Source organism: Cygnus atratus, chromosome 3 (assembly GCF_013377495.2).
Source record: "Cygnus atratus isolate AKBS03 ecotype Queensland, Australia chromosome 3, CAtr_DNAZoo_HiC_assembly, whole genome shotgun sequence".
NCBI classification, from domain to species: Eukaryota; Metazoa; Chordata; class Aves; order Anseriformes; family Anatidae; genus Cygnus; species Cygnus atratus.
Window position 1 is genome coordinate 18,097,785 of NC_066364.1, and position 25,884 is coordinate 18,123,668.

Consider the following 25,884-nt stretch of genomic DNA (forward strand, 5'->3'; position numbering starts at 1 on the left):
AAATGTATTTTGGAGAAAAGTTATTCAGGTGTTGTGATAACAACAAGGGCAACAGGAAGAGCTGTACTCAAGATTCATACAAAATGATCTGAAATCTTTTATTTGGTGAATTGACTCTTCTCAAATTTAAAGGCTTGTATCAGCTAAAGCTGAAGTCAATATAATTTTTATTATTATTTCCTGGATTCTAGGAATAACCCACAACCTCTTGATGGGAAGGAAACTATTATCAGTTGATATTTTCATCCTTAGGTAAAGTTGCAGAAGTATAGATATAAAATACAAGCAGGAGAGAGACGTGATTTTTTTTTTTTTTTTTTGTAATATGGAAATATGCCTACAGACAGGACCTCTAGAAGGTTTGTTTCAGCAAAAGATATCTCGTGTTAATTGCAGATTTTTAATTTGTAACAATATAACTCCATCATTTCTATAAAACCATATTTAATATACAAACAACTTTCACCACATAAACACATTAAAAACACCTTTTTCATAGTTCCAAGAATTGATTACAGGGTTCTCATAAAAACATTTTCATAACTAGAATCTTAATACAGAATGATTTTTTCTATGCCAAAATACATTTAGATGGTAAATTGTAGAAAAAGATACAGAGAGAAATGGGTTTTGCTGGCATGTAATCCATCTTATTTCATTCTTCTATGGTCAACTTTAAAGCAATTTTTGAAATGTTTAGCATAAAATATTTTATTGTTTCATCCAGAGTACTAACCAAAAAAAAAAAAAAAGGAAGTTAATTGGCTTATTCTCTGTTTCAGTGTCTCTCAGGCGTGCCCAGAACAGCACTTACCCTCTTTACCTTGACCATAACTATCTGTTGCGGGTTTTTTTCAAAAGACACATTATTCCCACTGAATTTCAGCTTTGGGTGCCCACAGAATGAAGAATGGATTCGCTCTAATAGCTGAACTGCATTTACCAAATGCAACACTGGAAAAAAAAATCCACATAAAAACACATAGGAAGATTGATCACACAATTTTATTAGAGTCTTTTGAACAATTGCATTATGTTGTTCCTTTATTTAAAAACTCTTGCAAAAAAAGACATTGGAGTGGACTGGTTTCAACCCTGAGCATTAACACTGCATATCAAGTACTGTAGTAAAGAAGCTGGTTAAGTTTGTAGCACTAGCACAAGTCACTGATATTAATCCTCTAGGTGATCAGGTTTTTACAAAAAAAATACATAGTTTTCAATAAATAATGCTTAATTTTACAACTTTGATACAGCAATGTCATACACTGTTTTGACACATACTAAACTCTGCATGCTATATAGTCTACTAGAAGACAAAACTTTGCCATGCATTTTCTTTTTCTAGTGCTAGAAAACACTTTGTCCTCCAGTGCATCGCCTCAAGCAGCCTTACCATCTTCCTTCTCTCACAGCAATAGGCTGTGCACTGGCATGCAAAAACCTCAAGAAAAGGTCTCCCCCCCACCATCACTCAGACTTCTAAACAAAAGTACTTTTCAGCTTGTCCCCCCAAGACCTGGAGTGGCTATGAAAACTAATTTCATGTGGCCTTGAAAAGTCTTTGAAATTACATATTTTAAAAGTGTCATGCTTGAAAAACTGCTCTAAAACATTCAATTTCCCCCACCTGTGGCCATCATGCAACATCATTGAAATGTTGTAACCATCAAAAGTCCCACACTGGAAAACAGGCCTCCATTTTAAAACAGCCCACCGAAAAAATAAAAAGAAGAAAAAAAGTATCACAGCATTTATGTAAAGACTCCAAAACGCCAACATATGTACAAGAGCAAAACCAGATACAAATTGTAAATGAACTAACAATGGCATATAACTCTTCTCCCTGGTTTAGCCAGGAGTTGAGGCAAGTTGGTTTTGGAGATAAGCAGGACGATGGAAACAAAAACAAACTGTGACAATGGGAGTTCCTGGATTAATCATTATTAGTTGACCAAATTTCTTCAAGTGGTAAATCAGGGTCTTGATTTTCTTGGAAGTGAGAGTTACCAAAATTGAAATGTCCTAATTAATAACATATAATGCTAAATCAAACCTGCTTCTAAATATTTGCAAGTCTTAAAAGTTTGGAGCCATGCACTTTTTCATCCTACAAGATTGCACTTCACAGAAAATCCAGATGTTGCAACTAACCACAAAAGAAGAAACATGATTAATTAATAAGGATTGAAACCTCCATTCTCACACTTCCAGGTTGTTGTTCATCATTGAAAACCATTCACCCCTTCTTATCCATATTGCTTTAGGGGTTTCCTTGTATCTACAGAAGTCATTCCTTTGAAATTGCTGTCAATCACAATTTTCTAAGAGTTTTTAAAATATTCCTATCTTTGCACTGGCATAAGCATTGGGTTTTCTAAGAGAATCCCAATCCAAAGAAGGTATTACTTTTATACATGAAATATTATGAACTTTTGTTTCCCTTTTTGTAAGTCATTCTACACTTTCTGCACATTTGTGCTTTATATTGAATATAAAAATAGGTCTTTAAAACTCTATTTACTTTAAACTCACTAAAAAACTACTTGCTTGTGAAATTCTCTTACAAATTCACTGCATCCATGTAGAGAAGATAAAACTAATTAGGCAGTTAATTGGTATAGGTAGTGTGCAAAAAAAAAAATCACAGCCTTTGATGTGGATGAGGGGAAAGGAAATAAATCAAAGGAATACAACCATATAGAAGGAAAAATGTAAGGCAACTCATTGAATTAAGTTGTTGTTGTTTGATTTTACTTTCTTTTTTTTTTCTGGCCATGCTTACAAATGAAGGTTATGAAGAACTAAGCCACCTATCCTGCCAGCAGCCCCTGAGGCAAAAACTCCCATTAAGCTCAATGAGATTTTTATTTTTTTTTCAGGTTTAAGGCCTTACTAGACAGCAACTGTGCAGATGTAGAAAGGAACTTAATGACTGTGTTGAATATCAAACACCTAAAAGGTATATGGCCCTGACTTTGACCCCACACCAGTTGTACCTTAGCGCAACACCAGAGTTGCACCTTCCTCGAACAGGCATGAGTGAAGGATCAGACTGCATGCATGCAAATCACATTCAATAGACTTGGAGAACTTTAACCCGAATGACAGTGAGTGCTTAAAGAGCATGTAGCACATACAGGATGGTTGGAATGAGTCTTCCCATCACATTTGTAAACAACTGCACTAAAGGAATTAAGATATTTCTTAGGTGTACTTGTTTTTTAAAAGAAATAAGGGGCAGAGGGGGAACAACCAAAGGGGGGAAATGATAACTTAACAAAAATTCTTACTATAAAATTAAAAAGAATCACCATATTTGATTAAGTTTTACATGGAGTTGACATCCTCAGTGCTACAAAGAAAATTGTCTTTCAAAAACAAAACAAAACTCATTTTTCTCCCTCTTATCACTAAGCCTTATTCTACTCATAATAATATTGTACAGAGACGAATGCAAAAAATGTGAAAAAAGGCCATGGGAGATATTAAGCCTGCAACAGGACTGCTCTAGCAGGTCAAAAAGGATTCTTACATACACTAAAAATAAACTTAAAAAGAAGCTGAAGATAGGAATATTATTAGATACAACAAAAGCAAAAAATACAAGAGTAATTTCGCAAATGCTATTTTTCCTGATTAGAAGATTGTATGTTACTTTCATTGAAATCAGCAGGAGCTTAGGCATTCAACAGCATCAAACTTCAGCCCTAACAGTGTAGTGGCTTAGAAAGAACTCTATTTTTTTTTCTTGAACAATATGCAACAATAAACTCTGAAATAAATGAAAGTCAGACTTTATGGACAAAAATTATCTCCCTGCACTATACACCTTCACTCAAAATATTCCTCTGATATAGTATTGTATCACTCCCAACTAGAAGAAAGAAAAGATATACTTCTGAGTGGGTATTATACTCTTTAACTAAAGTAGACCTGTTGCTCTTTTAGAATATGCCTGACTGCTCTATACTTGGATCCTTTAAATTAGTTATCCTTGACTAATATCTTAAATGGTAATTTTAAAAAATGTCTTCCAAAAATATACGCAATTCAAAACTCCTGTAGGCTGAGACACAGACCTTATTACAATGCAAACCAAATTCAGCCTAGATTCAACCATAATCATTCATAACTCATTGAACATCTGTAAAGCACAAATGTTTAATGACACTGCCTATTATTACTTTAATAAACAAGGATGCATATCAGAAGAAAGGGACCAGAAGAAAAAGTCCCCATATTTTCATGATAACGTGAAGAATTACTAAGAGAATTTTGGCTCAGTTTTAAGACTTCGAACCTGATCAACTGATTCCATCACCCTAGCCCAAGAAGGGATTCTGAAAAGCAGGATAGTAGTGAAAGGCTAGGCTAGATCACTTCAGTGTATCTATTTTCTTTCACTCTTTTGCCTTAGAAGAGATAAATGTCATTTGTTTCAATCTGATTTCTAAGTTATTACATGGAGAACACACTAATCATTTGAGACCAAAAACTGAAAATTCAAGAAACTCTGTTTTATTGAGGACTATCCATTGCCAAGGATATCTTGTATACTGTAATTAAGTTTGTTTTAAAACACAGTTTCTCATAAAGAATTACCACAATGCAAGACATAAATTTGAGTTCCCAGATATGCTATATCTCTTTTCTGATAGCAAAGATTTAGGCCAAACAACTTTTATTTAGAATCATGAGTGTTTTATTATTATTATTATTATTAGAAAGATCAGATTATATTAATCATTTTACTACCAGTTCATTTAACTAACCTAAAGTAAGATATCTCACCACTTAAATGCCTAAGAGTTGTCCTTGATTAAACATAACATGCATGCAGGTTTTAATGTTATGTTTTATTATGCCTTACAAATGTGTATGCAGGATTTTCATTTCAGCAAGTCTGAAAGCCTGTAGCAGTGGTTGCCACCAAAATACCAGCACAGTGAATTGTCCCTGTAAACAGCTGGATCATTAATTAGTGGAGAAAAAAATTACCAATGCCTATCAGATAAAAGGTAAACGTCTTGAGAAACAAACTTCCACCTTGTGAGTCTGTTTATTGCCATCAGCAGTTATTTCAGAGCTTGTAACTGAAATCTGATGGCTCCTAAGGAAAAAAATATATATATTAAAAAAAAAAAAATCAAAACCGCACACTGCCAAAGTCTGCTCACCTACAGTAGAAGCTCATACCCCCCCCTTTCCTTCCCATGCCCCCTCGGAGAGGGGCCAGAGCTGCCCCGGTGGGCCGAGCGCTGCCCTAAGGCGGAGATGGGGGCACAGAGCATCCCCTCGTTAAGTCTCGCCCAGGCTAGTCAGCAAAACAGGGAGAAAGGGAGGAAGGAGGGGGAATAATAATAATAATAAAGGCGGGGAGAGGGGGAGCTGCCCCTGGGGCGGCAAGGGGAGAGCAGGCACTGGCCCCGCAGCCCCCCGCCCCCGGCAATGGGATGCGGGGGGGCGAGGCGAGCCCTCGGGGAGCCCAAGCGATGCTGGGCGGCCGAGGGGGATGCGGGAGAGCCGAAAAGCAGCGGGGTTAGCCCACCTGCTGCACTGCACCGCACCACCCCGCAGAGCCCGGCACGACACAGCCCCGGTCCGGTCCGTCCCGGCCGCCCGCGGGCACCCGGCTGGACCGCGCCCACCCCGAGGGGCAGCTCGTTGCAAAAAAAGGGGGTGGGGAAAAAGGAAGGAAAACAAAAAAAAAAAAAAGGAAAAGGCAAAAAGTCCTTATTTTCCTTCCCCCCTAAGCTCTGGTCATGCACTACAGCCTACAGCTACCGCTCCTCCGCGGGCAAGGGGTGACAACACGGCATCTCCAGCGTTACTTCTACAGACACTAATAGCGATACGAGTTTCTATCAGTTCCAGCTGATTTATTAAAATTGTCAAGATACAGACTTTCAGCATTAAAAAAAAACAGGCTATGATGTTGACAGTGCACAAGTCTGCTTTTGCCATCATTTGCTACAAAATATGCAGATGGTCTGTACTTTAGATTATATTGCACAACATGAGAAACTTTAACTATGTGCCTTTTTTCTTTTTTTTTTTTTTTTTTTTGCTAAAATCGAGAATCCAGTTTCATACCTTCCATCTGGGGCCCCATCCACATATCACAGCGTATGAGATACATAAAGTCCTACTATAGTACAGTACATATACAATCTTTTAAACTAAGATAACAGCTCTGAGGTCTATATCACCATTTTCAATAAATCTTTACCTACAAATATTGAACAAATCTGAACTATAGCTGTACAAAAAAAGTGTTTGTTTCTTTTCTTTTTTTTTTTTTTTTTTTAAAACCACAAGGCCTTTAGATGCAAGGATTATTTTTTTAAAATTTTAATCCTTTTAAAACCAGGACATAACGTACCAACAAACTTGCATGCTAAAAACAGAGGAAAAAAAAAGAAAATAAAAGGGAAGAAGTGCCTGAAAAGTCTTACTGAAAAAACACAGCAAGAATGTTCCCTTTTCACTGTACAAAAATACGCCTGAAAATATATTAATTTTTAAAAAAGACTGAGGTCTGTTATGTATCAAAAATGTTTCAATACCTTTTTGTACTGAGGTCTAGGCTGTCTGGTATTCAATCAAGGAGGTATAAGGGAACAAGTTACAAAAAAAAAAGTTGGCAAGTAGAAATCACATTTGTAAAACCATAAACAATTTGATCTGAAAAGTAAACTCTGATCTTAAGTCAGTTCAGTTATTTGTAAGCGTTTGTACAGTCTGCATTTTTTCAAGCTCCCTGCAGCTTTGTTAAGAATCGGATGCATAGAAGACATCAGTTTTCTCCCTCCAAAAAAAGTTGCAATGGTCCCTTTCGGAAAAATAAAAAAATAAAAAAAATCAGAACAGTTCTTTAAGATCTCTCACGGAAAAAAAAAAAAAATCCACAAACCCCCTTGAGTAACAGTTGTGCTGCCAAAAGACTTCTTTGCAGACCATCTTCCAGACTTCAATCAGAGACCGACAAGCTTCAAACAGCGCCTTCTGTATCATTTTTCCCCCAGTCCCATTTGCCTTTGCTGTTGTTGTTGTGATCACCAAATGCGATAAAAAATAAAAACACAAAAAAAATTAAAAAAAATCACAACTCCCGGGCTCGGAACTAACTTCGAGATTTTTTTTTTTTTTTTAAAAAAAGAAAACAAGACTTTTTTTTTTTTTAAAATCATCATCATCACCGGCGTCGCTCCAGCTCCGCCGCCTCGCCACCGGCACCGGCTCCCTCCCTCTCCGCCGCCGCCCCCGCTCAGTACGTGAACACCAGGTCGGAGAAATTCGCCTCCAGCCAGTCTCCCGCGATCATCTCGCTCAGCTCCGGGGTGCAGTAGTCGGGGAACTCGAAGTGGGAGCCGAGGCTGCCCTCGCTGAAGGAGTCCAGGTCCTTGTCCACCAGCGAGAGGGAGAGGTTGCCGGCGGCGGCGCCCGCCCCCAGCTCGGCGGCGGCGTGGCCGTGTTGCGAGAAGTTGAGGCTGAGGTCGAAGAGGAGGTCGTCCGCCTCCTCGCTGCCAGCCGACGAGGTGGAGATGGAGCGGGACGAGGCCGGGGAGAGACCGGCCGGAGGCTGGGGCGGCGGCGGGCCCTGCTTGGTGATGTTCTTGAAGCTATAGTAGAGTCTGCTGCCTCCGCCCGCCGCCGCGGCGCCGCCCCGCACCTCCTCGTAGAGGCTCGCCCCCTCGGTGGACTCCGCCGAGGAGCTCAAGGTGGGACTCGCCGGCACTTTGGCCACGTTGTACCGCCGCAGCTGCTGCGGCCCCGGCTCCTCGTCTTCCTCCTCCTCGTCTGCCTCCTGCTTGATCCGCAGCTGCAGCTCGTCCTCGTCCTCCTCGTCCTCCTCCTCCTCGTCCATGAAGACGCACTTGACCGTCTTGCTGCTCACTTTCAGGGTGCCGAAGACGTACTCGTCCCCGGCGTAGTCCCCGTGGTGGGCGGCTTTGGCTCCCGGCTTGGGGGGCGAGGAAGCGGAGGAGGATTTCAGCTTGCTACATTTCTTGCTGGAGCTCTTGGCGCTTTTGCTGCCGCTGCTGCTGGTGGGTGCATTTTTCTCCGGACTTTGGCTGGCGTTGGGCTTGGCCGACGGGTCCATTTTGGGCTTTTTCCTGGGCCTGTATTTGTAGTCGGGGTAATCAGCCATGTGCTTCAGCCGCAGCCTCTCCGCCTCCCGGATGAACGGGATCTTCTCGCTGTCCTTCAGCATTTTCCACCGCTTGCCCAGGCGCTTGGAGATCTCCGCGTTGTGCATGTCCGGGGACTGCTCCATGATTTTTCTCCTCTCGATCTTAGACCACACCATGAACGCGTTCATCGGTCTCTTTATGTGCCCCGACGCCGTTTTGCACCAGTCCGGATCGCTCTCGTCCAAAGCCACCGGGCTGCAAGCCATGAACTCGCCCTCTTCGGTGTCCATCGCCTCCCGGGGCAAGTTGCTCTCGCTCTCCGCGCTTTCCGCTTGCTGCACCATGGTGGGCTTCTCCCGGCTTCTCCCCGCCGCTCCCCTCCGAGCCAACAAAGCCGCTCCCACCGGCGGCGCACCTTGCCCCGGCGAGCCGAGCTGGGCGCCGCGCTGCTGCGAGGTGGAGCCGGCGGGGGGCGAGCCTCGGGGGGCGGCTGCAGCCTTCCTCCTCCTCCTCCTCCACCTCTTCGGCCCGCTGCGGCAGGGCCGGGCCGGGCTGGGCTGGGCTGGGCTGGGCTGGGTGCGCTGGGGGCTCTGCCGCGCTGTGCCCCGGCCTCGCCGCCCGGCCTGCCCCCGCCGCGTTCGCTGCCCCCTTCTGCAAAACTCGCGGCTCCTCGCCCGACTCGTTATCAGCCCCTCATATGGGTGACATCACTCCCCCCGGCGGCCAATGGCGGCGCTCGGGCACGCCCCCCGACACGCCCCCCGTGCTTTATCAGCTCCCCTTCCCCTCCCCCACGCTGACACACCCCCCTGTGCAGGGGGGCGGTGGGGGAGGGGGCCCGGCTCCTGCCCCCCCCACACCCCCTTCATCCTCTTCCCCCTCCCCCTGCCATTTTACCCCTGGGGGTCTTCACCCGCCGTCCCTGGGTGCAGAGTGAGGTGGGGAGAGGGGCGGCCCCGCTCCCCCCCCCATTCCCCCCCGGCTCCCCTCGGGAGGCCGCCGAGCCCCTCGCAGCGGGCGGCAGGGGGCGCTGGAGCTCCGCAGCCCGCCCGTCCATCCCTCCGTCCGTCTGTCCGTCCACACCGGGACGGTGCCCGCAGCCCCGCTCCCTGGGTCAGAGCCGGGAGCCCGGTGGCCGCCCCCCGTCTCCCGGGGGGGGCCGCGACGTGCTGGTGCTGAGGGACACGGGAGTCCGCGGTGCCCCGAGCTCCCGGTGCCCCCGCGGAGGGTGGAGGTGGCTTTCCCCCCAAGCCAGGTGTGTGGCAGCTCCCGGAGGGCTGAGCCGCCCCTGCCTTCTTGTTCGCTGGCTTTCCGGAAAGCACCCGGGTGCGCAGCGATGTCGCGATTATCGCAGAGCCCCCGCGCTGGATGCAGCTGTTCCGTTGGTTTCCGGCGGGGAGCTCGGGAAATCCGATGGTGCCTCGTCCCTGGATATTTTGCTTTGCGAAACCTGTGGTGAAAATAAGCTTGTCCACTGTTCTGCGGCTCCCTCCGCATTTTCCTAGCTACCATGTGCAGATATTAGCAAGAGAAAAGTTTAATAAGTTTAGTGATGGTTGCTGGCTGGAGGAGATGCGATGGTGGTGAGATGGATGAGCCCTGGCATGGCCTCTCCTCTGTCAGAACTGGTGCTAATGGGGCAGCAGGTCCCCTGGTAAATCAGCTTCTAATTAGCACAGTGGTTCGTTTTCCTCAGGCCACAGAAAAATTATTGTGTTGTGATGATGTGACTATGATATCATAGGGCCGTGGTGTGACGAGTGCTGTTACAGCAAAAAAACAAAACAAAAACAAAACCACGGATCCCTCACCTCTTTTAGCTTTACAGACGCATTAGGGCTACCAGGTCTCACTCGTTGTCAGAGGTCAGGAGCAGTTTGGAGGAGCAGGCAAGAGGCTGGCACGTGGTGTCGTGTTGCTTCCCCTGCCTGACCCTGGCGAGGGCTACAAAATAAGGGGAAGGGAAAGGGCATAGCTCAAGAAGGTTCAGTCGCTCCCTTCCAAAGATGGATTTAGAAAAATGCTGCTCTGCCTCACCACGAGGAACCCCAGGTAGGTTTTTTCTTCAGAGGCTTGCTCTCTCTCCCCTTGCAACTGCACTTGGTGGTATGATTTAACCCCATAATCATGCTGATCCTCAGGGAGACAAGAGGTAAAATGGAAAATGTGCCTGGCAGGGTTCTCAGCCTGTCATCAAATGTTATGATTTAGAGAAACCACTAGAGGAGAGGGCACAGCACCTTCGGGAGTGCCTGAGTTCATGCCACAGCTGTGGTCAGCTGTGGTCGGTCTGGGGAGGGCTGCTGGCAGGGCAGGGCATTCCTTCCGAGAGGGGCAAGTGCTGGCTCAAATCGGGCACACTGGAGAGCCATCTGTGGGATGGGGAGTTCAGAAAGGGTGAGAACACACTCCTCGTAATGATGGTGCGGACAGGAGTCTCAGGAGATACATAGCTGGCTGGCTGCCTACAGGGAAGACAGCTTTACTGCTGCTGGGGCTCTGTTACTAAAATTATACCAGGGTACCAAGACTCTCAGATAATCTTTATTATTCTTGTTATTTTTCTGTAAATGTCAGTATTCAGATTACCAACAAAACAAAACAAAAAAATCTGTCAGTGGGAAATTGAGATTTTCATTGTGCCTTTTAAATCCACATGGAAATAAGAGGAGCTTTTGGTGTAGTTTTGCAAAGTGTAGTTTTGCAAAGTGAAACACACCAACAGGTTTTAATTTGTTGTTGGTTGTCCTAACATTTAGGGGAGATGTCATTATATCATATAATTGCATAAAATTCAAGCTGATGGAAGTGGAACATTTCCTTAATTTCCTATTAAAAGAATTAAACCTATGTGTTTTCATAAAATAGGGCTATTTTGTCACATCAGCACTTTCCAAGAACCGTGAACTATTTTAGAAAATTTTCAGTCAATTCCTGTGGAAACCATGTAGTCAATATTGATAAGACATTTTGATGCCTAGGTCTCCATCCCCCAGGGTGACGGAATCTGACATTTAATTCATTGAGATCACGAGAGATCATTTTTAATAAAGCTTCAGAGTGGATTGAAGCCAAGGCAGCCCCATCTCCTTTACAATGTCATTACAGCAGACTTTATCTGGGATGTTTCTTCTCATTCATTTGTGTCCCTGTAAAGAAGAATATTAATACTATGGACATCACTTAACTTCCATAAATGCCATTTTTCTTTCTTTTTTTCTTTTTTTTTTTCTCCTATATCTCATTTTCTGAAGTGTCTTGGCAGCATTTCAATTTTTCCTCAAAGTGATCTTTTAAATATAAACAGCATTACTGTTTTCTCCTGCTTGTTAATATTATGTTCTGATTGGTTTTTGTTTGTTTGTTTGTTTGTTTTGCTTTATTTTGAAGGATAGTACCAGGAAGATAATGAAGCTGAAAACAGACTGATAAATAATAGCCATACTCAAGAAAAAAAAAATCATCTTGAGGATTTTAGAAATCTGATTAAAACATGTACATGAATAAGTAGATATTACTGTTAAAACGAAATAATTTACTGTTCTAAAAGCAGTTCAATAATTGTATGTGTGCGTGTGTTTCCTATCAGAGCGGAGCAGTCAGAGCTAACAGCCCCACTATTCGTTCTTTTGAAATTCAAATGAATAATCATCTTTCCATTATCTAGGTCAATAGAAGGCTGGGCTACCCCAGAAAGTGCAAGAAAACAGGTAAAACAGGATGCTTTACAGGGCTTAATGCCTGCCCCTTGGATGGAGGCTGTTCTTAAAAATCTGTGTCCACACTGGACTCCCTAGTGCCCTATTTCGGGGAGATGTGTTATCCCAAGCGCAGACCAGTGTGAGTATATAATGCTGGTAAAAGCACTGAGGTCTCTGGGTCTAGAAGTTGGCAAGATGCCTCTGAAGGCATGAAGATAGCTGGAAGAAAATGCATCACGCAGGAGTATAGGCCCTCTGAACGTGGCCTTATGTGCTTACATCTGCCCCCGTCAGTGCTTGAAAAAGTGATCCATGTTTCTAAGACACAGGTGACAGACTTCGTGCAAGATTTTGGCTACCAAAACAAGAATAGCAAATGGAAAAGCCAAGATTTTTACTGTGCTATGTCTGAAGACAAATGGTACTATGAGTGCAATTTACTTTCTGTTATTTATTTCACGCCTGTTTTCAACTGTGCTGCAGACTTTTTGTCTGGAGATCCCAGCATGACTTTGCATGGGGTACATGTGAAAAACTGGAGTTACACACCTTCTGCAAGGTGTGGGAAGTGGAGGGAATCACAGGCTGTAGGAGGAAGAAAGAATTACAGTGTTAAGAGTTTTGCCTTAATGGGAAGCGTATGATGAATTCTGACTGGAGGAGTCACACCTGAGGTTAGATCACACATTTATTTCTTAGAGATCTTTTCTGGAATAAATGTAAGTTTCTTGGGTCTTGTATTTATAAGGAGAAAATAAAAATAAGCTGTGCTCTTACTTCACATTCGGTAGCACACGGTAAAATAGTGAAAAGATGCATCAGCTATGCTTTTTGTGAGTTGGTGAATCTTACCTTCCCTAGAGTTTTTATCCTAAGCTGCTAGTTCATGTGAAAAACTCAGTGTCCTTGTCATCACTAGAAAGATGGCTTCCTCTTCCATCCTATCAGCTACTGTATGCTAGTCACCTCCATGTTCTTGGAGTAGAAATTGATAGGACTGTGATTTCCACAAAGCCTTTTATTTGGAAATGAAGGTATGTAGGCATCCAGAACCACCATGTGTAGCAACCAAATTTCAGAATGAGAGGTGAAGTATACTCATTTAACTGAAATGGGGTAAACATCTGAGATTACTAAACTAGTCTTATCAAAATCCAGATAAATTAAATTTACATCAAATTTGAAAATAAAGAGTAAAGTATCCGGATATACTTAACTTTGATTTTGTGTGCAGAAATCTTTATTTTGCCAAAAATACCTGCTTCAGAGATCTGTGGTGAGTATGGTGCTGGATCTCTGGCAGGCCAGTACAAGATGTGGGGACTTTCCAGGCAGGGTGGCCTTCTGCTGCTGGATGGGGTTGCCTCAGGGGTCCAGCAGAAGCCCAGTGAAGTTGTCAGTGTGAGCAGGATCAGCTCCTCCTTCCTCACTTCCTTCTGGAGCTGAGGACTCTGCTTACTCACCAGCTGATGTGCAAGTCTGTGCCTGCTCACATAACAGAAATCTGACCAGAGACCTGCCCTTGAACTGCTCACTGCTTGTAGGTAGCTCCAACAGCATCCTTTGACCAATGTTTTTAAAACATGATCAGCAAAGACAAACCATGGGCATTGTTTGTAAACAGAAACAACCCAGGAGTTACAAACTGAGCAGTTAGTATGCATATTAGTTAGTAAGCAGGTATGTTGTATGCAAGGTATAGGTCTGGAATTGACTTAGTGGGACAGAGTCTAGCACCCTAAAGTGTGTTGTTGCTCTCCTATACCCCCTAAAACCTTGTTGCGAAACAGTACTGTTTCTCTGGGGCTTAATGGATGGGTCATTTCTTCACAGCCCTTTGATTTTAGACAAGGAGATACTTTAAGATACCAAGATACCATTTTTCATAATGTCATTCTGATCGCAGAGTGATAACTCCGTAAAAATAAAAATAAAAGGCAACAAAATACCAAAAAATAAACAAGCAAAAAAAAGCTCCACGTGTTCCTTGGGCATTATATATGCTCTAAGAAGCTGCATAAAAATAATGTTGGGATGTTCCACATTCACTGCAACTCTTTTTATAGTTTTTGTTTGCAAGACAAAACAATTATTTTGTTTCTAGTTGTGAGACTAAAACCTCTCCGAGGCTCTGCAAGTCAGGCTGGGTTCCTTCCATCCCACAGATCATTGCAGTACTAGCAGTTCTGTTTGACAGATCGTTTCCTCAGCCACTTGTGTGTAACCCTATTGATTTGAACGTCTGCCCCCAGCAACACCTGTGCAAATTCACGGATGGCACTGGGACTGCACAGATGCCATGGAGGGCATATTCTGGCATACAGGATATTTATTACTGGTGGTGATGCATGAGATGGAAGGGATCCAGGACTCAGGCTGAGTTTGTGCAGCTGGCAGTTAGAAATTTACTTGCAAACTGAGCTCATTGGGTAGGAAAATCAGTGTGATAATGAATCTGGAGCCCCTAGTGCCATTTTTACCAAATCACTTTCAGGGCAGGAGAACAATTTAGAAGAGATGTCTCTTATTAGAAGTGTCTGAAAATTGTATTTGAACAAAAATATATAAAAATTAAGAGAATCCCATAAGAGATTAGATTTCAGCTATATGGTATCAGAAATTACTGTTACTAAGTTTGTTTAAACAGAGCTGCTTACTTGTTTCTACTAAAAACTTGAAATATGTGTGAATTAAAATAATTTTAATTTTAGCTTAATTTTAATGAAATATTCAATAGACACTTACATGAAATTAAAAAGAAAGCAATTATTTTTAAAGTTCCTTTTGTTGTTGTTTGTTTGCTTGATAAGAAATCTTTCAAAGTATTCAAAATGATTCAAAGTGACAGAGTTTATTAATAATGCTATAAATGTATATTGTTGGCCTATAGACATTGAAATCCATAGTGCTTTAGTGGGTCTCTTAGGAAAAAATGTTGTACCTTGAACCAATTATAGACCATCTCTGGTTAAATTGCAGAGCCAGTTTGCTTAATATGGGTAATTTGATGTTGTAAAGTATTTGTCAGTACCCTAGGGTAGTCTCCTAGGGCACACAGGTTTCACTGTATACTATTTCACACTCATATGTGCGCACGTTAACCTGCTTAGGTGGAAACTACTTAAGAGTCACATGGGATTTGTTATATTACATACTTAATTTATTCTATATGCTTAAAGCTTCTCTTTATCAACTCCTGAATAATTATCATAGTTATTGCATTATTTTTGCTTATTATTTTTAGTGAGGAAAAAAAATATATTCAATCCAGCAGGCTTCTTAGAATGTGAAAATTTAGCAAGGGATCAACAAAAATGTGTAACATTGGTATAGCTTTGTACATTACACCAATATGCCTGTTGGAAATATAAAGCATGTTCACAGTTGAAAAGACACACACACACACAGATTTATCATTTATCTTTTCCTCCTTACTAAAGAAAAGTGGAGCAGCTGTACTGTCCTCACCATCACTTACAACCAAATAACATTTGAACCTATCACATAGAAACAAGCTAATTTATTTGGCTTCAAGGCCTTGAAGGAGAAAACAACGTAAACTCGTAAACCGCAGAGAAGACACTTACCAAGTCTCATGTCCCATGTGTGTGCCTGATCAGGATCTGCTGATCGGTTGCCCTTTGCGTATACTGTTATTGAGCAACAGAGAAGCCACTCTGCAACATGCACGTGAAATAATTTTCATTTACAGGGCTCATGCAGTGAACAAGATTCTGCAAAATTCTGTAGAAGTTTTGCTAAGAAGGACCTTGCTCATAAATGATACCTTGTCCCGTGTCATTCCCCAGTCACATAATTGAAGATACTCAAGGGCATGGCCATAACGTGACCTCTCCTATCAGATCGGTCAGGAGTCTTCCTCACCAGGGAACAAGTCCGAGGTTTGCTTTGCAGTGCTTTTAATCTGGGAACTGTGAGAGCACTGGGGGTGATGTGTGGATGCATCCACCAGGTGCCCTGGCTGTGTTCCCATATGAGCTACTTCTGCCTGCTCTTGGCAGAGCTCTGCTTGGAAAAGCTCGGGATTTGGGCTTCTTAGGCTGTCTGGACTTCTCCCTCCAGGCAGACTTTTCCTGCTGGCAACCCTGAGCCTGGGTTTGCACTGGCAAAATCTGAGTGAAAGCAGTGCAACAGCTGTATAGTGGAAAGGGAAATTAGAGCTTCATTGCTAAACAAAGAAGCAAACCACATAATATTCCTGTTGCTTGTATATATTTAGAGAGAGAAAAAAAAAAAAAAGGTTATTTGGAGTTCTTTATAAAGTTCTTTATGTCCTTGTTTTGTTATGCCTATGTAAATCTTTCTATTACCATTGTTTCAAAAAGAAATAAATGTAACAAGTATTTCATTGCTTTTTTCTTTTTTTTTTTTTTTTCCAAATGGAAAACAAACAAACAGGCCTCCTAGTAATAAATAATATCAGCAGTCACAAGAAATTCTACAGTAGCTAACAATGAAGGCACATAGAAATGTTGTTTGTTTTATTCCTACACAAAGCCCTGCTGAATTCACAGGAATGAATTAAACATGCTGAGTGTGACTGGGACTCTGGGAAAGCAACACTTCAGTTGATACTGGCTTTAATTTTCCATTTTTATTAATTTGTTGTGAATTTGGATAATAGCCTTAAAATAAAAGCCACTACATAACTGCAAATGTGCATGCATATAAAAGTGCATTACTAATTCTTATGAAAATTACCTCATGTTCTTTTGGGTTCTAAAAGACTATCCAACAAAATCACTAAATATTCACCAAAAAGTAGGTAACAGGAAAAAAAAAAAAAAAAGGATACAATTCCCTCTGATAATCTTTGATTTGTAGTAAAAATGGGAAACATTTCCTTATTCTATCTGCTTTGTCTTATTTCTGAAATATGCCAGGAAGTCCCAGGTGTATGCAAAACCCTGACTGTACCAGTCATTTTATGATGGTGATGAACATATTAACTTGGAAAAGACTGTCCACCTTAAATCAAAAACCAAACTGTCTGTCCTTCTCCTTCCCCTAGCCTTCTCTTACATTGCAAACTGCACACTGTTTGTATTAACACCACCAACATATTCAATAACATTAGAGGCTTGAAGGTTTCCTGATGCTTTATTACACAATGATGAAAATACCATAACACCTCTAACTTCATCAAATCAGGCATTTCATTACAGCATCCTGCAAGTATAGAAAACTGATTGTCTTGTGTCAGCATGGCCCAAATCCAGTTCTTGCATACAAGACATGGTTACTAATGATCTTTGTAAGTCAGCCGAGACTTGATCTTATTTTTCAGTTTTGCCGCACTAGGAATTGTAAGTCAGAGCAGCGAATAGAAAGTGTTTATTACAGCTTATCATACGGTTTGTTTGACAAAATGCTCAATCAATAATAAACCAGAAATTAATAATTAATTTCATTTGCATTTTGCACAGCAGTTTATATCTCACATCAAGCTGGCATCTGAGTTAAGGAATTATTATCAGCAATTTAGAGAAGGGAACCGTAGTTTTGGGGTTCTCCCTGCACCACTGGTACTGGTCAGAAAAGGATGGTACAGGGATCTAGAAACAACTTCCCCATTTCTGTTTTCTGCTTTAGCTGTGAGGACCTGATTTACCCACTGGTTGTGCTACCTACGGGAATATCTGTGCTGCTGGTTAAGTGGTGTATGGAGGAAGCCATTTTTTTTTATCGTAGACTTGACCCAAATCCTTGGCTTATGCCTGAAGCCTCCATTCAGGTACAAACACAGTCCAGCATATTCCTCACCTTGTAGGGTAGATTCACTACAAAGAATCATCTCTCGTGTGAATGAGATTAATAGAAGTGTGCTCAGCCCCTTCTGCACACCTTCACATCTCCTTTCTTCCCAAACTGCAAAAGAAGAAAAGGTACAGCTGAGCTGCTATACACAAATTCAGAGTTCTCTCTAAGTTCTTACTTTGGCAATTTAGGCATAAATGAACCAAAGCTGGAGTGGAAGATGTGACCCAATGGCAAGATAATTTATCTAAGGCTACACAGTGAGCCTGTCAGAACAGGAATAGTCATACAATCCTGCAGATTACAGTCCTGTGGATTCTTCACCGCACAGTCTTGAGTCTCAATGAGAACACAGAGTACACAGAGAAGTCATGTTTGAAAAGACAGTTTTTACAATGCAATTGTTCCCATTTTGAGCCAGGGTAAAGATCAACCCAACTAGCGAAATAGATTAAATGGAAGCATGCTTATTTATTTATTTTAAGGTGAACAGTTTTCTCTTGAAACAGGATTATTATCTGGGAGAACCATCTACTTCTATCCTCAAGCAGAAAAAGAAAATATTGTCATATTCCATTTCTGTGTTACTCTGGTAATGTATTTTACTGGCTGTATGCGTTTCTGATTATTTAGAATCACTTCACTGAGTGATTGAATTTACATTTTATCTAGACACCAGTCTTACCCAGAAAGATTTTTTCCATTTCAGTGCTAGTTTGAAAATCCGTTATTTGGTGTTCATCGGATACAGGTTTTCATTTGCAGCAAGATTGCTGTAGCAGAGGAAATATAGACAGACTCAATGGCTTCACTAAGTACGAGTTTTCTTGTAATACAGAAAAAGCTTTTCTAGTTTTCCTGAGCACTGAGCTTGGAAAATGTGGGCCCGATCCTGAGAAATATTGTTTGTTTTCAGAGAGCAGTTTAGCATCCTCACATTCTGCCTCTCTCCTACCTGCCCCCTGCCCTGGCTTTCAGGATGGCTAATTATTGGTTGTCCCAGGAAAACAAAATATTTTTTTTTTTTTTGTATTTGGATCTGGGCTTGCGAATTAGCAGAAACTCCTGCAGCCCTTACTCTGTATAGTCTCAGTGGTCACAGCTGATTTGCCAGCAGTGATCCCCATCAGGTCCTCAGATTAATACTCAAGGGTTAAGGTTGTTTCAAATATGAAATTTTCTTCCTATAAGAAAGTTTAGTATAAGTCACTTCCAGCGGCCATGCAGCAAAAACTTATACTGTTTTTGTACTGTTAAACCACTTAGTCCAATTCAGGTAAAGTCACTCTTCTGTGTGAAGGCCTGTGGTCCTTCATTGTTCCTAGGATGCAGATACTTGTAGTCAGTGTGAATTTTGAAAGAGTACCCAGATAAAATGGAACTGAAGGATGACCTGCTGCTCAGGAACAGCACTATGAAAAGGTCTGATTTAGACATGTCAATGTAAGAGCACGGATATTTAAATTTGAATATAAGTTATATATTTTTATTTTTTTTCTATTTTAAGTAGACTTCTAAATTAATTCAACAAGAAATAGGAATTTAATATTTATTCAGATTTATTTTTTTTTAAATCAAGATTGTTCTGTCTGTAGTAGTAATTCCTCACTGCTGTTTGAAAGTCATGGTTTTTTATTTGTTTGTTTTTTGTTTGTTTGTTTTCCAGTAACATCATGATTTTGACCAAATCACATTTCTGGATTTTGCTTTGGAAGAAAATGTCAATCATTTGTATTACAGAAAAATATTAATTAGTAACCAATTGTTCAGCTCTCCATCTCTTTTCGGAGACCACACTAGTGTTGCTATTAGGAGTTTTAATGGTTAACTAAGGAGAAAGAGGAGGAGAATTGGGTGTTGATGTAAATGTGAAAGAGGGTAAGGAGAAAAGGTATAACAGAGAGAGAAGGGAAATGTAGAGATTGAAGTGCGCAGAAATAGGAGTTAATTAATAATACAGATTTTTACATCAAGGCACTAAGCAAAGAAATCACATTAATAACACTTACTGTATATAGATTTTTATTTCCAATCACTCTGCCAGCTTCCTGCTAGTATCAGCAAGATGACTTATGTGGACTTCAGGGAATATGAGAAGCGTACAAATGGCTGGGCTGTAGGCTGGAATTCCTGATGGGATGCAGTTCTTGCTTCAGATTGGGATTGGCACTTACAGGGTGGAAACTAGAGGGGGAAAAATATTAAAGCACAGCAATAAAGGTGAGCTGCCATAAACTGATCCCATCTGACCTCTGCTCATAATACAAAAGGTTTCTTAACTGTAATGAAAACAAAATTAAAATAAATAAATAAATAAATAAAGCAGTTTAAAGTGTGCAAAACACAGAAAGGGCCTAAGCCACAGATACTTGCCCCTTTTGGAAGGCATAGGCATGAAGCAGTGTTTCACAGCATTTCACTACGATGTTCTCTTCAGGTTTCATCTGTTAGTGAAATGCTTAAGCAAATAGTTACAAGAAAATGAGTTTTTAGGGCAGCTCCAATGTCAGCCACATGTGCAAGATAAGGTTAGCAATTGCTCTCTTTTTTAAATAAAGACATTCTGCAGCTCAAATATGAAGTTAAATCATGAGTGCTTCAGCACAAGCCATAGGTACTTACATTTAGATGATGTAGTGTTTTAAAATGCATATCTTTTTCTTTCTTTTTTCTTTTCTTTCCTTTTTTTTTTTTTTTTTTTTTAAATGCCTTTTATATTTCTAGTCATCTTGCTTTTCCTGGTCATGGGCACTTGCAGACAAGGAATGAAAACTATTGCTATCTCTTTCAAGAATGGCACCCCCCTTCTCTCCACTCTTGACAACAACAGCACAGAAGAGTGCAGCCTTAAAAAAAAATTTTCTACAGTGTGTCATGTTGCTGTTGAAATTTAATGATATTCAGGGCTAGGAGAAAAGAGCAGCTGCCCTCCAGGTGGTGTTCCATAAATGCTCCCCAGAACCCAGCAGGAAGCTGTATAAGTTCAATTCAGTGAAGCGAATTTAATCATTTGCCCCTTTGTAAATGGAGCATAAGCAAAAAGAAAAAAAAATCTTTGAAAGATCCTAACACAACAACGACATGTACCCAAAAACTCATTTTTTTTTTTTCTGCCAACACATATTTCAGACAAGTTTAATAGGATCTTACAATAGCTATTTCACATTAGAGCATTAAGGAGGAAGTACAAAAAATTCTTATAAATATCCAATATTTGTTTTTCATAGAACTCAGCAATTAGCGGTGACTAGAATTCTACAAGGTTAAGAAGTTTTCTTAGTAATGTCTTTTCATAAACAATAAACTGTTTTTCTAAAGCATTAGGTTTTGTGACAAACCTAATTAGTACAACATTATGTAAGTATGAACACAGGTGTGGATTTTCATTTCAGGTTATTATTATTTTGTTATAGACTCTACCTAAATATTGGAAATACAGTGGTAAATCTTTTAGCTGCAGCTCCTTTAATGTTAATTATTGTGCTAGTGTATAAGTTTCCTGGTTATCCTTCACAGCCACCACTACTATTTAAAGCTGGATTTATTAATATGTTATTCAAAACAACATGCAACCTTATTGTTGCAGAAGTCTGCTTGGAGTGTTTCCTAGATATAGACGAATGGCAGTATTTTTATCTTAAAATACTTTCACAGGTTTAAACTTCACATTGTAAGCAACAAGACAACCAGTCTTTTCCCCCTAATTTGCTGAACGTTTGGCCCAATCTGCTTTTTATGTTATGCTGGTATGAAATGTATTAGAAGGTGATAAAAGCCATTCTCTGCCCTCATGCAACTAAATAACTAAAACCATAAACAGCTTTGATTTGAAAATAGGAATTTGGCAAGAGGTTAATACATTATCTCTCATGGTGCTTTGAGGAGGAAAAACTGCACAGCTGAAATTCAGTGTATTGGAAACTCTCATTGTGCGTTTTCTGTTAGTGATGTTTTAGAAAGGCTTTCAAATTCACCAAATGTATATATGGAGGGGAAGCAGTTGGATTAACCTGGTATCAAATTAGCAATCCACTTTTAACGTGTGCTTTCAGGAAGGTAGAAGAAGGCCTGGTTTCTGATTTCATATCATGAAAGACCATTCAAGGTCTCAAAACCTGGATCTGGTATTTTTGAGTGGCGCTGCATTAAGATGGAAACCACCAAATCTCTAGTTCAGTTCTCTTGAAGCTTTTTTTTTTTTTTTTAATTGACTATTACACTGTCAAAACTATACTTTTATAAGGTGTCCAAGAATGAATTTATACAATGATAAAATTTCTGAAGAAGCCATAAATGTCTAACGGATAAATAATGATTGTTATCCCAAAAGTATGCATACCAGAGTATGTGTTTAAACAATACATTCACTTTCCTTTACTAAATCAGTATCATACATTTTCACATCTGTCCTCCCCGCCCTCCCCGCCCTGTTTTCTTTCACAGTGCAATAACTGTCTTTGGTAGCCAAATGACCAAGCACCAAATTCAGACTATTGTGGAGTCTGTGCAGACTGCTAACTTATTTGCTGAGCATGCACAGGCTGCTGGGGAGTACCCAGAGGGAGAGGAGCCCCAGTTGCCAAGTAGATTAGTAGTTTGTGTCCCCTTTCACTTGGGTTCAGAAAGATGGTAAATGATGAGAGTGTTAGGCTCATCTGCTTAGGCTAGAGCACTCATGTATAGCAAGGAGCAATTGCAGAAGGACAGGGATGCTGCAGTAAAGAGAGATGACAGAGGCAGGGACACTTTCATTAGCTCTCTGGCAATAATATTCACCTGGGGCTGCAGCAACTTTACTCCACTCGATGGAGAAGGACCTTCAACCCTTACTCTGAATTTCCTTCCCTTTTTTTTCCCCAGCTTATTTCATATTCATGTGTTGTGTAGCTACTTCTGTAGTTGTTGAACCATATAGTTTTCCTTACCTGTGATATTGGGAAAACAGCCCTGTTTCTTTAAAAAATAAAATATAAAATAAAATAAAAATAAATAAATAAATAAATGAAATGAAATAATAAAATAAATAAATAAAATAAAATAAATATTTGTGATAGAAATCACAAGTTTTCTAAATTAGATGAAAAATATTTCTTCAGTTGGTTAGTTAAGGAAAAGTACTTCAAGAACAACTGTTTGAGCATTAAAACTACAAACCAAGAAATCTAATACAAAATTCATGAACATTGGACCAAATACTCTCCTCTAACGGACTGGTTTCTTAGAAGACGAGCAGCACATAACAAAGAGCAAGAATAAATATTTGATAGGCTCTGTACCTCTTTGCTTATGAAATTGAGAAGCCATCATAACCCCAATGAAAAAAAGCCTGCAGTTCATTACCAGCCCCCTTAAATTTTCCATCTTGTGTAAAAAATACACATTTGTAGAGATTTCTCCAGTATGAGCCTTCCCCTGTCAGAAAGAAGGAGAAGGTAGAACAGTTTAATGTAAGAAGCAATGTAGTCTGAATACAATAGATGTGAACTGTGGCTCAGAATCTGTATAGCTCTAATATATATATATATATATATTTTTTTTTTTTCAGGAAAATAGAATGCTTTTGAGTGAAATACTGCTTTGTTTTTGTTTTTGCTTTGTTTCTATATATGTAATGTAGGATACCATAAGCTCACAATAGGGCTAGAATTTGCTAGAGATAAAGCAAAATAAGTGTCTTGAAAAATTCTTCAAAACTTTGAAAAATGACCATGAGAAGTAGAATAGGTCAAGCAATATTGTTTTCTGAACTAAAAAAAAAATGGATAAATGTAAATTTTTGAGGAATTTGTGATTCAGCCCATAGACACTCCCCTTATCTGCAATATTTTCAGTACTTCATATATACATATATATTTTTGCCTGTACGTCATTCCTTACTGAATAGTGTTCTGCTCAGAGACTCCAGGATGCAACTGATCATTTTTTATGCTCCTTGACTGCATGACTAAAACTGAAGTTAAACATCTGTGGATAAAAGACACAGAATATATATATATATGTGTGTGTGTGTATATATATATATATATATATATATATAACCAATGATTTTGTGAAGCATTTTCTAGCAACTCCACATTGTTTAATAAGTTTTAGTAGAAAGTGCTTCACTTCCCATATTTTCCTCCCACACAAAATCCCTCATTCTGGTACCCCCAACACCAGTGCAGGATGGACATGGAGCCAGTGCATGTGAAAAGCAAGGGACTATTTATATCAACACCTTGACAAGCAGCTCTTTGTAGCAGTGTGCAAGGCTAAGCACGCCTCTCTCTTTTGACCTTATACACTGTGTGCTGGCTGGCTCAGCCTTATCTGCAATCAGAGCGCCTGACCCTCCACATCCTGCTGGGTCACAGGTATTTCCTTCCACATGGAACCTGATGCATACTTCTAATTCTAGTAGCTAAACTGTCTTTTTTTTTTTTCCTTTTTTTTTTTTTATTCTCTCCTTGTGGACTGCTGCAAAGAAATTGCATTGATATAGTTGTGGGTTGTTTATTTTTATTTTCTCCAGATCACTCTTTTTTTTTTTTTTCTTCAACTATTTTTTTTTGTTGTTTGACAGTCTAAAGAGAATTATTAAGCCTATCTTATTTTCTTAGTTTTTACTGCGTTTTCCTCTTTTGTATGCTATTTATTAAAAGGTTGCATGAAGTCAGCTATATTTTACGCTAAATAATAATTCTGAATAACTGATTTGTTAGAAGCATGTCACCAAAAATACTCACAAAAATCCAAACTGAGGAACGTCATATAATTTGTCTGAAACAGACCAATTTTGATGTAATTTTTTTTTTTGAGTTCTTCTGTTAATTTCAGAAATGATGCTCATACCTGCCTACCTTTGCAGTTACTCTGGTCCTGAGGGTCAGGTCAATCAGCCTACAGACACATGTTCCACGCAATTTTGATTTCCATTGCATTCTTTGTTTCATTTAACAAATAAAAAATGTCATTAAATGACATTTTAATATGTCTTTCTCTTTTTTCTCCCATTATATGAAATAACATATACTGAACAGGTGCAGATAGCAGCTTGAGAGGCCAGAAGTAAAAGAGGATGCAAAAAATCAAGGGCAAAAAATCTTTTCCATAAGCAGGAGCTCAAGGACAAGAGAATAAGAGAAAACGGAGGCCGGAGTGTAGCAAGAATGGTAGCTACCATCTCTGGAGATCTCCACCGATGTGTGCTGCCCTCATGAGATCTTAATGCAATCCACATAATGACTAAGGTCTTTTCGATCTGAAATCTGAGCAGATATTAATTGTCCTGATCCAATCATGTCCTATAAATACCTGCCACAGGTGTTAGTGTGATGGAGGGTTCAGCCCAGACACTGTCCAGGGCTCCCAGGCCTCAGCTTTCTGTGCAGTCAATGAAGAGAGAAAGCTGTTGTATCCCTTATGGTAGATGTTTAGACTAATTTAGAAGAGCACACAAAGGTTCACAAATGCAGAGATTCAAATACATCCCTTTTAATAGCAGGTCTCTTTTAATAGCTTTTTTTTTTTTTTTTTTCCCCCCTGTAAATTGTAGTATCAAATCTCTAACTGTAGAGAACAGTTGTGCTCCTGAGCCTCTCTTGCCAGGAAGATAACACCCAATTGCGTGCTGCATAGATCAGTTCCAACGTTAACAGAGAAACAGCGTGGACAAGCTCATTTTCACTTGTGACAAGGAAAGTATCAAGTAATTCCTAGTTTTCAGACATGATAAACTGTTTTGTTTGTTTGTTTAATATGACAAAATTGCTTTATGTATAAACGAAACAAATCTCTGGTACTGAATTTTCGTAATAAAAATGTTACTTAGAAAATCAAGACACTTTTCTCCAATTTTAGAAAAAGTTTCTGAAGACAGTAAGACCCATATTTGTTGATAGATAGATAGACAGATGTGTACCTATGCATTTACAAATAAAGATTTTAAACATATATCTGTGTGTATTCTCAGTAAAAGCATTTATATTCAAATTTAGTAGTTTTCTAAATGTCAGATGAAAGGGATTTTTTTACACCCAGGTTATATTCCTGAAATTAGAGGTTCAGAATAAGGAATTGTTTAGAAACATTTATTTATAGCAGCAGCAGCAGATGCTGCAATAATGCACACTAGGTTTAAAGCTATTCTCATGCTGGTATGCCAATCATTCATACCAATTTTTATTATGAGCCCTCTAATGCAATATAATGTACAGAGTCTCCAGCACACAATTAACACACAGGTTTTTCATGTGCATATGTCTTTCTGTGAGTAGAGCTCTGTA

At 40.1% G+C, this 25,884-nt stretch overlaps 1 protein-coding gene across 1 annotated transcript; it reads right to left on the bottom strand.

The window, feature by feature from the left end:
- Positions 1-990: 990 nt before the first annotated feature.
- Positions 991-8,804, bottom strand: SOX11 (SRY-box transcription factor 11). Its single transcript, XM_035543055.1, has one exon. It carries the CDS (start codon positions 8,480-8,482, stop codon positions 7,271-7,273), a length of 1,212 nt encoding a protein of 403 aa, XP_035398948.1. The 5' UTR covers positions 8,483-8,804; the 3' UTR covers positions 991-7,270.
- Between the last annotated feature and the right edge of the window lie 17,080 nt (positions 8,805-25,884).

Coding starts and splice junctions, on each gene's coding strand:
- SOX11 (XM_035543055.1), bottom strand. CDS start 8,482: ATGGTGCAGCAAGCGGAAAGCGCGGAGAGCGAGAGCAACTTGCCCCGG.